The sequence below is a fragment of the Astatotilapia calliptera genome, chromosome 13 (genome assembly GCF_900246225.1).
Source record: "Astatotilapia calliptera chromosome 13, fAstCal1.2, whole genome shotgun sequence".
Classification (NCBI taxonomy): domain Eukaryota; kingdom Metazoa; phylum Chordata; class Actinopteri; order Cichliformes; family Cichlidae; genus Astatotilapia; species Astatotilapia calliptera.
The window spans coordinates 16,548,947-16,562,168 of NC_039314.1; the positions used below are offsets into that span (position 1 = coordinate 16,548,947).

The 13,222-nt window shown below is 37.2% G+C and overlaps 2 protein-coding genes across 7 annotated transcripts; one reads left to right on the forward strand and one right to left on the reverse strand.

The window, feature by feature from the left end:
* The first annotated feature begins 32 nt into the window (after positions 1 to 32).
* LOC113034794 (histone-lysine N-methyltransferase SETDB1-B-like) lies at positions 33 to 7,157 on the forward strand. 6 transcript variants are annotated; one of them, XM_026189828.1, is made up of 9 exons: positions 33 to 97; positions 322 to 445; positions 1,360 to 1,515; positions 2,491 to 2,850; positions 2,954 to 3,127; positions 5,151 to 5,352; positions 5,534 to 5,607; positions 5,758 to 5,948; positions 6,964 to 7,157. In XM_026189828.1, exons 3-9 carry the CDS (start codon positions 1,365 to 1,367, stop codon positions 7,069 to 7,071), a joined length of 1,260 nt encoding a protein of 419 aa, XP_026045613.1. In that variant the 5' UTR covers positions 33 to 97; positions 322 to 445; positions 1,360 to 1,364; the 3' UTR covers positions 7,072 to 7,157. The 6 variants fall into 6 exon arrangements, with proteins under 6 accessions (XP_026045613.1, XP_026045612.1, XP_026045617.1 ...); XM_026189827.1 differs by having other exon boundaries at positions 97 to 161; XM_026189832.1 differs by lacking the exon at positions 33 to 97 and having other exon boundaries at positions 104 to 445; positions 2,491 to 2,633; positions 2,715 to 2,850.
* Positions 7,158 to 11,565: 4,408 nt separating this feature from the next.
* Positions 11,566 to 12,705, reverse strand: LOC113035400 (CMRF35-like molecule 3). Its single transcript, XM_026190944.1, has 3 exons — positions 12,664 to 12,705; positions 12,286 to 12,451; positions 11,566 to 11,935 (listed from the first exon to the last, which is right to left on the reverse strand). Exons 1-3 carry the CDS (start codon positions 12,689 to 12,691, stop codon positions 11,566 to 11,568), a joined length of 564 nt encoding a protein of 187 aa, XP_026046729.1. The 5' UTR covers positions 12,692 to 12,705.
* Between the last annotated feature and the right edge of the window lie 517 nt (positions 12,706 to 13,222).

The window sequence follows — 13,222 nt, forward strand, 5'->3', positions numbered from 1 at the left end:
CACCGGTTGGAGGGCGAGCTGAAGGAGACTTACGGCAACCAAATCCTGACCTATCACGTCGTAGCTCAGGACCCCAGGCAGCCACAAGGATGCCTGGGTAAAATCAAACTTGCGTCATTCTCGCGGGCAACCTACTTGTTTTGGGGCCTAGTTGCCACAAAGTATGGAAGCAAATTTTGGAATGGTTCCTATTTTCGTACACGTCTAAGTAGCAAAAAAAGAATCGTAGTGCGAGTTGTTTTGTGTAATTTAAATACTTTTGCGATGCAAAATCTGAAAGGAAGTTTAACGGTATGTTTCTTTGTTTCCTTTTGTACGTAGCCTGTCAGTGCTAAAGGAAGTTAGCTAGCTCGAGCGACCGATTTTTAGCTTTTAATTGCTTCTGCTCACAAAAAGGACCAGACCTTTGTGATTTTTGAGGTGGATATTCGGGATACAACAACAGGTATGTCTGTGTTCTTGGTTATAAGAACAATCGTGATCGTTAGGTTAACTTTCAGCCGTAAAAAGGAACAGTTAAGCTAACGGCATTTGTTGTACTAAAGAAAAGCTAACGGAAAGAAGTCAAAACACACGTGAACGCCTTTATTAAACGGCCGTGTTAACTGACTCATTTTTTCCTGCATTCATGTCTTTATTTTCTACAGTACGTGTAGTATTTTTCCCCGGTTAAGCTGTGTGTGTGTGTTTTTTTTTCTTTTATAAAGTGGCGTAGTTATTTTTTTTCGTGTTACTAGAAAACCATACAAGAGAACCCCAAGGTGCTCATAATAAACTCTTGTGTCAGATAGTCTATTTATTTTGTCGTTTATTCAGTCTTGGGTCCTGGGCCCAGACCGACCACATTTACTACACCACCTCCTTCAGGTCACTTGGGGCAATACCGGGTCAGGCTAGAGATGTAATTAGGAGCTTGTGGGTCTACCTTCGAGGGCACTTCCTGGTTGGATGTGCCCAGAGGGGAACTGGTTAGATGCCTGAACCACTTTAACTGGTGCCTTTTGGTGCGAAGGAGTAGTGGCCCTACTGTCCCTGTTGAAAGGATGAGGAGTTCAGTCGTTTGCAAAGGGAAAGTCCAGCTGACCTTTGGGGATATCAAAGTTCACTACTCACATCTCGTGACCATAGGTGAAGGTATGGTCATAGATAGTGAATTGACAGCTTTGCGTCTATGCTGTGCTCTCTCTTCACCACGCCAATACAGAATCCGCAACACTGCAGAAGTTACCCTACTTGTCAATAAGACCCCAAAATATTTAAACTTCTCCCCTTGGGGCAGCAACTCGTCTGCTTACACTTATCTTTGTACAGAAGCTTTAATAAATGACTGAAAGCTCCAATGTTTGATTTTTGTTATAGTGGCCATGGCTATGATTATGACTGTGGATCAGTTGGAGACAAAAACATTGTTACTTCAGGAGTCCTTGAAGACAGAAGAAAACCTGTTGGATTATGAATGTGAGGAGTCCTTGAAGACAGAAGAAAACCTGTTGGATTATGAATGTGAGGATGAAAGTAAGTATGTTGTTGTTATATCACTTTGAGCCTTCCACTTGACCATTTGCCAAAAAAAATTCATAGTCCAGAGTTTGGACTTATCCCTGCTTCGGACTGCTCCCGGCCAGACCTAATGGGTCAAGGCCCGACCACCAGGCACACACCTCCCCTGAACTATTCCCTAGATTATTCACTCATAAGGGTCTTTTGACTCTCTCTTTGTCTGGTCCCTCACCAGTCCCATGAGAGTAAATCAAAACTCTCGATTTGCAAATGTAGTCACAAGCTAAAATACTAAAATATATTTGGAAAGAACTACACCGAGGCGAGGTGTAGTGCATGTAGTATGATGAACATGCCCCAAAAAAAAGGAAATCAGGAAAGATGCAAACGCTTTTTCACATCACTGTACAAAATCATTGCTTTAAAATTTTAGTTTCATATATCAAGTAATTTTCAAGCTGTAGATCTGAAAAATGTTCTTTCGACTTCCATCCAGCATGTTTGCTTGCCCTTCAAAGTCTGAGACAATGTTTAAATATGAATATCTAAAAAAAAAAAAAACTGTTAAAGATAAACACCTGAAATTGTCTTTAATGTCTCTTATCATAAAACGAATCAGGATCTGTAAATTGGGACAGAGGCATCAAAAGTGTATATTGTATGTAGTTGTATTTAATGGTAATGCAAAATAAAACACACAAAATGTATTGTGACATGAAATTCTTAGTAACTGGATTGGAGATGAAATGGCCCATGTATTGTACTAGTGACCAAAAATCTCATCCATGTCCACATGGTATCTTAAGCTTTTTATTGAACAATAAAATGAGTATTTAAAAAATAAGTTATCAAAAGTTTCTTATTAATTTAACATCTAATTAGACTGCAACATAAACATAATGTTTGTTTTAGTTTAGTTTTGCTTTTGTATTTATTTTAATTTTTGTCTTAATTGCACATCACATTTTACACTTGTGTTTTTCTTTGCAGAACATATTTTTGAGTCTCCAAATGACTCAGTTTGCTGTGTAAATGAAACTGCCAGAAAGAGGAAACTATGCCAAAATGGCTTGGACTGTCCCAGACCATTTAAAAAGCCAGTGGTAGTGTTGACTAGACTTCCTGAATATAAGGTGAGGTCTCTGCGACCACCAACGCCTCAGCAGTTCTACAGTGAAGATGAGTCTCTCAGCAGCTCTGATTCTGATATGCAGTGGGAGCCAGAAGTTGATTCCAGTGATTCAGATTTTTCACCCTCCAACAATACACGGAAACCTGCAAGAATTAACAAATGCAGTGAGAGCGACAGAACACCACCACCCGCTTCACCTCCGAGCACCAGCACCAATGGTAAGGTCACAGACGCCATAAAATTAGCGTAACTTCTCTTTACAGATGAACAGCAGTGGTTTAAAGAATTTTAAACATTTGTGTGTCCCCCCCCCCCCCAAAGCGGCAGATGTGGCTCCTGTTATAATATCATCAGTGTTTGGCCATTCCTCCAAGGAAATAATAACTGCCCGACCTGAGGCACAGAAGGATGAACTCAAATTGAACATGGTAGTTCTGGCTAGGAGAAGACCTATGAGGTGGCAACAGGGGAAAATAGTCGAGATAGTTACAAGGGGTAAGAGAAAATTCTGCCAGATATTACAGTAATGTTTGAAAGAATTCATGCATTGAAAAAAGTTGATTCAAAATCCTGCATTAGAAAAGGCTGAAAGTAATTGATAACTGTTAATTGTATTTAGTTTCAGATGATCTAGAGATTTGAAATATCTTCTGATGTGTTTTGTTCTTTTCTCTCTCCTCTGTTTTTGTGAATGCTTTTGAGGTTTTTACTCTAGGACCAGCAAAAATGCGATTCATCTTATGCTCAGTAGAAATTGAAAGCTTTTTTTTTTTTTCCTTGTCACAGCGTCATTTTCCTTAGACATAAGAACAACACTGCACATTAATGGCAGTGAATGAGTTTGGAAAAGACAACTTTTGTATATTTTGTTTTTCTGGTGGCTGGGTATATGTAAGTAGAGCTGGGCGATATGAGATTTTTTCATATCACAATATGTTTTTTTCATTTCAGGCGATAACGATATCTATCACGATATAAGCCAAATAACTATTTGTAAGATTTAAATGTGCCGTTGCTCACAAGTAAAATGTGAAATAATCAGCAGCTTGTTTTTAAATATTTATTTCCCATAATAAGTTCAACAGGGTAGATGTACTTAAGGAACATGAGACTTTTTCAGATAAATAAAGGCAAATATTGCAAACTACACAAAAGGCAGCCGCTAAAGCGTTTAAGTTTCAAAATAGAACAAACAAAACAGACTAAATTGTCAATTCCACTTAGAAACAAAATATTAATTCTAAAAATAAATCTTAGTTTGTTTTACAGAAGAACAGACAAAACTGACTAACTTTTGTCAATATCAAATAAACTGAGAACTAAAAGGAAATTCTCAATCTCTCCTTGTTGTATAGCTGAGCTTTTAAAACAGTTTTAACATTTACTTTAGTCTGACAAAAGCCGAATGACGAATTAGCGCTTCCAGTCAGAGACTGAGGCTACGTCCACACGTACACGGGTATTTTTGAAAACGGAGATTTTCCGTTTTCGTTTTAAAAAATAATCCCGTCCACACATAAAGGGAGAAATGAAGGAAAACGCTGCTATGAACATGCCAAAGCAGCAGGTGGCGCTAGATTCCTAACCGTGCAGAAATGTTGGCCAATCAGAAGTCTAGAAGCCTCGGTGGGAAAAAGTAAACAAAGCTGGGGCATAGAAGCAGAACCGAGTCGTATGTGTGGAGGGACAGTAACTGTGTGTATATGTAAGCATTTAAACACTGCAGAGAGTAGAATTAACAGTAACAGTATTGTAGAAATTCATTTCACTGAAACAATAACGTGGCGCACAGTGTGACGCATGCACCAGTTTATTGTATTTCCAGACTTGCTTTCGGCACAATTTACGCACTGTTTTTTGTCAGACTTGAAATAGCCGAAATGCCTTCAAACCACGGAACTTCTTTGGCTCTTCCGTTCGACAATCTCTCCGGCATTGGAACCATCATCTGTTTTCTCTTCGGTCACGCTCGGTTGATTTTTCTAGTCGGCACACTCATTTCCTCCATTACCCGCTGGCTGCTTCCCAAACAAACACACGTGCGGCTTGGCACTTGTGCTGTACGTAACAAGTCACGCGACGTGACGCTGCGGCTGTGATTGGTTCGGCTCTGCGCTACTGAATTTGGATTGGCTGACCTTTATTTTATTTTATTTTTTATTTTTTTAAGAGGACAAGAGCGGCGAGGTCTATCGCGATAGCTTAATTTCTCTATCGAGTAAAAGTTATATCGCGATACATATCGTTATCGTTCTATCGCCCAGAAGCAGTGCACCTGAAATTTGTTTGCCTGTCCTTAAATAGGAAAAGTAAAGTGCATTTGCTGTCATTTGACTGATTTTAAAAACATGTGACATGATGAGATTAGATGCCAGGTGAAGCAAGGTAGGCACAGTGAGCTGAGTGCAGAAAGAAATTTCAAAGTTTTGCTTTTCTGAAAATATTTTTTTAAGAGAGAGAAAATAAATTGATAAAACTGAAGTGAAAATTGGTCTCTTTTTTTCCCCTCTTTTTGCAGAAGACGGACGGTTAAAATACAAAGTCAGTTTTGAAGAAAAAGGGAAGAGTCTAGTATCTGGACACCACGTTGCTTTTGACACCACAGCAAAGGTGGAGCAGCTGTATGTTGGTGCCCGTGTGGTGATTCAGTGTCAAGATAACAAGTACCGGTTCCAGCCTGGTGTCGTAGGCGAGCTCCGCAGCAGAAAGAACCGCCTAAGGTGTTTATTTTAATTTTATGATTAAAATTGCTAGAAAACTTGTGTACCCTTTTGGCCATGGTTAACCCAATGAATTTATAGCGTGCTGTGCAATCAGATTTGACTGTTTAGCCAAGATTTTCTGTTAGGAACTGCTAACGCTGGAAGTTTGACTTGATGCTAACACATTTTACAATTCCAGGTTCTTGATCTTTTTGGATGATCACACGCCGGTCTATTTTGGGTTACCTTTAATTCATTTGGTTTGGAAACCTTGTAAGTTGAATTGTTTTTATACTTTGGGGGGGTTCATATTCATATACTCAGAAATCCTGTCAAGTGTTTTTATTTACTGACTGTACAGCTCTTAGACACATAAAACGAGTAACCAACTTTTTCTTTCTTCTTTTTAATTTTGTTTCAAAGTGGAAAACATTGCAGATGACATTCCAGAGGGCCCTCACAAAGACTTCATAGAACATTACCTGAATAAGTGGCCGTACCCTCAGTTAACCCAGTACAGGCTTGGACAGACCCTTAATGCTGAATTGAACGGAGTCCTGCAAAAGTGTGAAGTGCAGATTATTGACTGCAGCTTAATGCAGGTTATCTTTCAGGTCAGTATTTCATTTATCTTTTAGTTTAAAAAATTTTATATTTGATTTTCAGCTGAATTTTATAACATTTATGAATCTAGAACAATACTAACACAAAGCATTCACAGGTAATTTTTTTTAAGGTAAATTTTAAGTTTTATACGAGATATAATAGATAAAGTTGAGACACTGACACTGCTTTATGGAGACTGAGTGGCTCCAGTCACACAGGCCTAGAGATCGGTCGATGATTTAGCAACCGCTGATCGCTAGGAAAAAGCATGTATTCCCCAACCAGTTGGCAGATGGTTGCTGGCAGGCTGTGAAATCGATTGCTTTAACTCTGATCTTGCAGGCTTAGAAACTGTTCTTTGATTCGCTAAAGAGAGATGTGTATTCTGCAGCTGGTTGGTGAGTGGTTTCTGGAGGTTGCTAGATGAAATTGGTCACCCTATCCTTGGATTTGCAAAGATGCTGTAGTCGCCAGTAGTTTGCATGGAAGATGCAAACACTGTCCAACTATTCAAACATGGGAAAAACTGGGTCTGTGTTCTCTTTCAAAGCAAAAGTTCAAGTTTAAGAGAATTTGTTGAAAATATTTAGTTAGTGTCTTAGTGGAAAAATATTTGATATTTGTGGCATCTGCTTGTAGATGGTTGGCACATTCTTACAAACATCTGCATCAATATGCTTTTTTTAAGGCAGAAATAAAAGAATTCATCACTGCCGTAGGCTATACTTGTATTGCTATTTCAATTTCTTATATACATAGAAACTTAAAATTGATGCCATAGGTGCGTCTGCTAAAAATCAGTGAAAAAAATGAGAATCTTAGTGACCACTAGCTAAAGGGCGGAGGTGAAGTTTTCAGAAAATCACATGAATTAGATGACTTGAAAATAAGGCGAAGTAGGATTTTGAAATTGATAGCATAGTTGCATCTACTAGGATCTGATGTGTAGCATGAGCAGCTGCTGGTTCTTTTCCTTTAATTACTTACTTAGTTGCTTTATTAATTAAGTCTTTTTCCTCATAGGAGAGTGAACATAAGGAGTGGATTAACCGAGGTTCATCACGACTGGCGCACATGGCAAAGTTTTTGGAGATGAAACACAGAGAACAGCTTGAGTGCGACTCTGACTGAACGTCCCCTGATGCATGAGCTGCAAAAATTGAAACTATTTTACAATCGGACGAGATGCCATTTTTTTTAAAAAAAAATTTGGGTTTTTTTTTTTTTTTTAATTTTTTTTTTTTTGTGGAGAACTAGCAGCCAGTAACAAATGAGTGTGATGGTACAAGCATACTCACACTCATTTTAAGCTGTTCCAGCTCGAAACAGGTTTTATTTCTCCTTTTTTTTTTTTTTTTTTTTGTATTTACTTTTAATGTACAGACTTGAAGAAATATATATATATGTGTGTAGTTGGTGGATTAATGCATTTCCAAATGTTTGTCCAACATAAACAAATTACCCAATAATCGTTATAGTCACTCATTTTCTGTCTTTTTTTTTTTTTTTTTTTTTTTTTTTTAAAAAACACTTCTACACTGATTTATGATTGAAACGTGTCCTGTGCTGAGATGGGAATAAACATTGTGTAACTTGGTTTCAGGTATCCCCCCCCCCCGGTGTTATTTTATCCTGTAGATGTCTAAAGTAAAAAAAACAAAACAGATTTTCATAGTGAGAATTTTGAAGGAATGGAGATTGTGCTTTGAAGCATTAGTTAAAATGTGTTAGTTTTAATGCTTGCTCACATTTTCAGTGACTGTTTTCACACAGGAGAATTTTCTGAGGAAGTTCTGACATCACGCCCTTTTTCTTGCTACTTTTCAACTCCATAACTCAGGAACTGAATTGGATACTCATGGGTGAAGCAGTTCATGTCTGCCCACCATAATAGTGTAATTTTTCTGTTCTGCCACATTGAAAGGGTGTATGCAGATTTTTGTGAATAGTATTGACTGTTTAGCCACCAAAATAAACCAGTTGCCTAATGTTGTGTTTATCCTCCTTGTTCCACCTTCCAAAGCTGTAAATAGTTTCTGAGTCCTGTAGTTTTCTCTTGTCTTGTTGCATGTAGTGGGGCTCACACTTTGAGATGGGGTGAGGAGTTGTGCAATTTGTAAAAGGCTCAGCTCCTCTGTGTGAAAAGATGCTTCCTGGATGTGTCCCAGGAGAGCTGTTCTGGTCTTTTTACTGGAAAAAAAAACCCCCATAGGGGCAGTAGAAGAAGGGTGGATGGAAATCAAACAAAAGCCAGAATCACTATGTGGCATGAAGGTTGTTTTACTTAAAAATTGGCACATTTTGTAATACAATAAAGATGAAGCTACAATGAACACAGAAGTTAATGAATGCTGATGACATACTGTAATGATGACAATAATTAACATGCAATTGTATCGTCCTAATATTATGGACTACATCTAAAACAAACAAATTATGGGAAATGAAATATATTTTATTTTTAGATTGTAACAGTATCACTTAAAAGTAAAGAAAAAATCAATTGACCTATACTGTACAAAAAAATAAAAAGCTTCTGAAAAGCACTTGTATATAATATATAAAAATATATATGACATATATATATCACTAATTCAGCCTATCTATGATTACAATAGCACTAGTAAATGGTTGGTAAGTGCTGTGTCAGATACAAAAGAGAAATACATAGATTTAAAAAAAAAAATAATTTCCTGAGTATGGCTACTAACCACTGAGTTACTATTGAGCTTTTAAAATCTCAGTTTTTGTGTCCAATTCCTATAGAAGCTTGTTTCCACCAGTAAAAAAAAATGTTATCCATAAGTTACATTTCCAGGCTGTCTCAAAAATTTGGCTTGCTCAGAAGTTTGAGCCAGTGACTTGAAATTTTGAGATAACCCAGATATTTGACTTGCCTCTGGGCAAATTTATTATTATTATTTTCATACAAGCGCTGCTGCATGCCTCAGTGTGAGGGAAGCACAGATCATCCCGAGTAGAATAAATAACTGGTTTCCTGCATGTTTGCACAGACGTTTGTTCTGTAGTTACCTAGTTATTAGTCTCTGATCAGGGAATGTGACCTGAACTGAGAAATATGGTAAAAAAATAAAATAAATCTGATGCCTGAAACACGTCAACTGGGCTGTAGTTAGCAAACAAAGCACAAACTGACAAATTATTATAACTCATTTTAAACCATCCAATAATTAGGTGCCTTGAGCTTGGTAGTCAGCCAAAGTGCTGTATGTAACATCTTCTGCGCCTCTTTCAGTCTGTGGGAGAACAGAAGCAAAGATGAGAGTTAGGCAGAATGAGTAAAGATGAGCTAGACCAGAGGATACTGCAACATCAGCTCTTGGAATGCATGCTTAAGTAAGCATGTGATGCTTAAGCTAAAGAGAGAACTATACAGTGTTTATATGTTATGGTCACTTTATTTACCATCTAAATTCAGCATTCATACATGCCAGCATTTGTTAACACTAAACAGCTGATGGCAATGCAAATGCTTTTGCCAGCCCTGATCACAAATTACTAAAAAGGTTTAATCTGATCTAGATGAAAAGAGGAATTATTACCTTTTAGGCTACAGAGAAAAGTATTCAGTCATCTAACTATTTAATATTTCAGTCTAAACAAACAGAACAATAACACTCGCTTATGAATGACTTTTAGTGCAACTGATAAACAAGCGAGTGTCTGCATTCTTTAAGCTTTGATCCTTTTCACAGTAGTGCTACTGATATAGCACTGAAGATTTAGAGTTGAACGTGTTGCTAATATTTACAGTATTTGGTCTGAATTAAAGCAGTGGTCTAGCCACCAGACACACTAAGACTGAGCCATGCTGTTTGTGTGGTGACGATGTAAAAAAAGAACATAAGTTTTAATGTCTGAGAAACATTGTGATACGGAGCTCTTATAACGCACCCTTTGTGTGGTTTGTTGAGTCATAGTAAACACAGAGCTGTATGTCACATCCACATCGCATTTAGCAGTGAAACTCTGAGAAAGAAAGAAGAGACAGATATGAAACAGATCAAAACAGACTTTAAACCTTTTTTTATCCAATTACAAGCACGTGTAGTAAAATAAATTACTTGCGTGTAACATTATGTTTGTGAATGTTTATGGCTGTCACTTCTGAACTTTTCTTACTGTTCACTGTATCTTAGTCCCTCTGATAACTGATATCAATATAACATTTTAAAGAGGAACTTTTTTTTTAACAGTGTGCACTAGACCAAATGTGGCAATTTACTAAGGTTGAGACACTTCACATGAATAGTTCCCATTCAAGGGGAATATGTGGACTAAGAAGTTAGAGTATGAGATAAGATGTTTTCTCCTTAAAGTTTATTAGCACTTTAAGACTTCCTATCACATTCAAATATTAAATATACATAAATTTGATGGAAGATATGTATTCTTTTAAAAAATGGAATATAAAATGTGTTTTACCCAATACAGCTATTAGATGTGTTTTCTTTGTATATCCTTTTTCAAGGGGCAACATCTGTGAATATTTATCAGTCCTATGATCTTTAATAATTATTGGACAAAATCTCCAAACAGAACATACAAGTTTCTTTAATGTTATTAGTAAGTATATCACACATGGAAGCAGAGCAACAGTAAAGTGTAATGTTATTTTTAAATTTACACTCCATACTCTAGCTGGTGTGAAACACATGAAAAATATGATTTCCCACTTCGCTTTACAGTGCCAGTAACAACCGTTAACCACAGATCTTTATTGCAGCAGGATTGGATATAGTCCTTTCCTCTATGTTTGTCACATTTATGTTTCACTTCTGCATCTGCTGCTGTAAATGGGATTCTCCTCACTCTGTAAGTGTTCATTTTTTGTAACTAGGGAACCAAATTTGTTTTCTATGTGTAACAGACGTATACACTTCCCCGTGAGCCTGTGTCCAAAAGAGAAACCGTAATGCAACAGATATCCATTATTAAGGAAGTTATTTACATGATATGATTACCATTTATTCATGTGCTGCAGCTGTATTGCACTACTGCATCTACAAAGAGTACTTGGTTTTTCTTACCAGATTATTCTTGTTCTTAAATAATGAAAAATTAATTAGAAAAAAATGAATTCATAATGAATTAGCATCACATACCAGTGCCGTCCCTGATGATTCTCTTTTGGTCCATTCTGAAAGAGAAACAAGAACTTACTCTCAAAGCGCGACTGCAGTGTCGTCAACATTTAACGTTAAATTATGTAAGAAGAACGAACTGGTTTCATCAACGGTGAGCGCAAACTTACTGGATCCTTTGAGCAAAAACCAAATGACCAAGCTCACTGTTACAAAGAAGATCAACAAAGTCAAAGAGATGATGAGAACTGTTAGGGAACCACTGTGGAATAAAAACAAACAATTATCATTTCCATAGGTCAAAGTTTTCACATAATGGCAATAAATACATAGCGTGTAACCACAGTTGTATAGCTAGTGCATGTCAGTGCAGTCCTTTTGACCTTGATTGCTCATCCTGATCTTTAGTACTTGTTTTATCTGGGAAAGACAATGAATCAATAAACAAAAAAAACTGTGAGATTCAGTGAGGAATGACTGAGGCTACGAGCAAGAACAAACTGAATAATATTTTCTAATATCACATCAAAGCATTGATAATCATGATGCATGTGGAATATTCATACAAACATATTTCAGGTTCAGAGTTGTTGTACTTACTGGGTGTGAAAGTTTCATTCACAGTTAAATGCACTGGCACCTGGAGGTCTCCTTTATAACATAAGTACCATCCGCTGCTCTTTGTGGTCACTCGACTCATGGTGACAGTGAAAACATTGTGGGCACTTTCATTAATGCTCACTCTTGTTCCATCTATTGATCCAGTTGGCTGTGTTACACACTCGCTGCCCAACTTGCACCACTTTATTTTCCCAGTTTGTGTACTGTAAAACTTGATGGTGATGTTTCCTCCATTAAAACCTGTAATATCCTGATGAACCACATAGAAACTGGGTGGACCTTGATGGAGAACAAGTAGTAAGTTGTTACTAGTCTTCTACTTTACATTTATAGCTTCTTGAGCATTTTTTAAAAACATGTTTATCATGACTCACATAATGATTCTAATATTACAACCAAGTCTTTCCTAATATTTTGGCTTATTTGAAATGTACTTGAATGTACTTATGGATTCTTACCCCTGGTGACAGACAGATGAAAATAGACTTTCACATCTTTCCATATCCCAGGAATCTCCACAGCACACCAGTAATGACTGTCCTGATCTGCGTTTAATTTTTTAATAGTCACAGTGAAGATTCTTTGTTTTTTGTCATCAGAGATTGAATATTTTCCTGACTGGCCTGGCTGGTTTGTTTTTACTGCATATGTGCATTCTCGATAATAGTATCCTTTACACAGATATTTAAGATAATTTTCGTACTGGGAGTCATAAAGACATGGGATGGAGATAGATTCTCCAGCTTTCACTGATACTTGACTGACTGTAGTTAAGCTGTGATCTCCTGCAACAAGAACAAATAAAGTACTTTAATGATTATATTTACTTAAACTGGTTATCTTTAATTAAAATATTATTCCTTCATGTGATTTCTCTATTATACATCTACTAACATTTGAACATTGGCAAGTATGAAAGTGCCAATAAAAAAACTATTCATTAATTTTATCATTTGCTGTTGAAACACGAGGCAATTAAATTATTTCTATGACTGACCTTTAAGTACAATGAAGAGGAGAAACATGATGAGATGAGCAGCCATGCCTGTGAGTGAATAGACTTAAACCACACAAACCAGTTATGTGGTTTACTGCTAGTTCCTCATGCTGTATTTATACTAGTACTAGTTGCATGATGGTGTCTGCAAGGAAGAATGACAGATATGCAGTGACATTTGAAGTATATGTGAAGGCTGACTGGCCTCAAGAAAGCCAGCCGAAAGATGATTGGACTAGACCAGTGATGTCACAGCCAGCTTGATGACATGGGAAAGTGGAAATGATCTAAAGCTTAGATTAGCTGCCAGTACTTGGGAAGCACACAGATGTGTAACTGAAGATCTTCCTTATTGAACTTACACATCATCACAAAGGGGGAAGAGGCTGGTTACAGAGAGGGGCTGTGGCTGCTGACAGAGTGGTGTGCTGCTAACAATCTGCTTCTAAACACCACAAAAACCAAGGAGGTCATCTTAGACTTCTGTAAGACTGCAGAGGATTATACCCCTCTCTACATAAACGGAGACTGGGTAGAGACGATGGCCTCCTTCTGATTA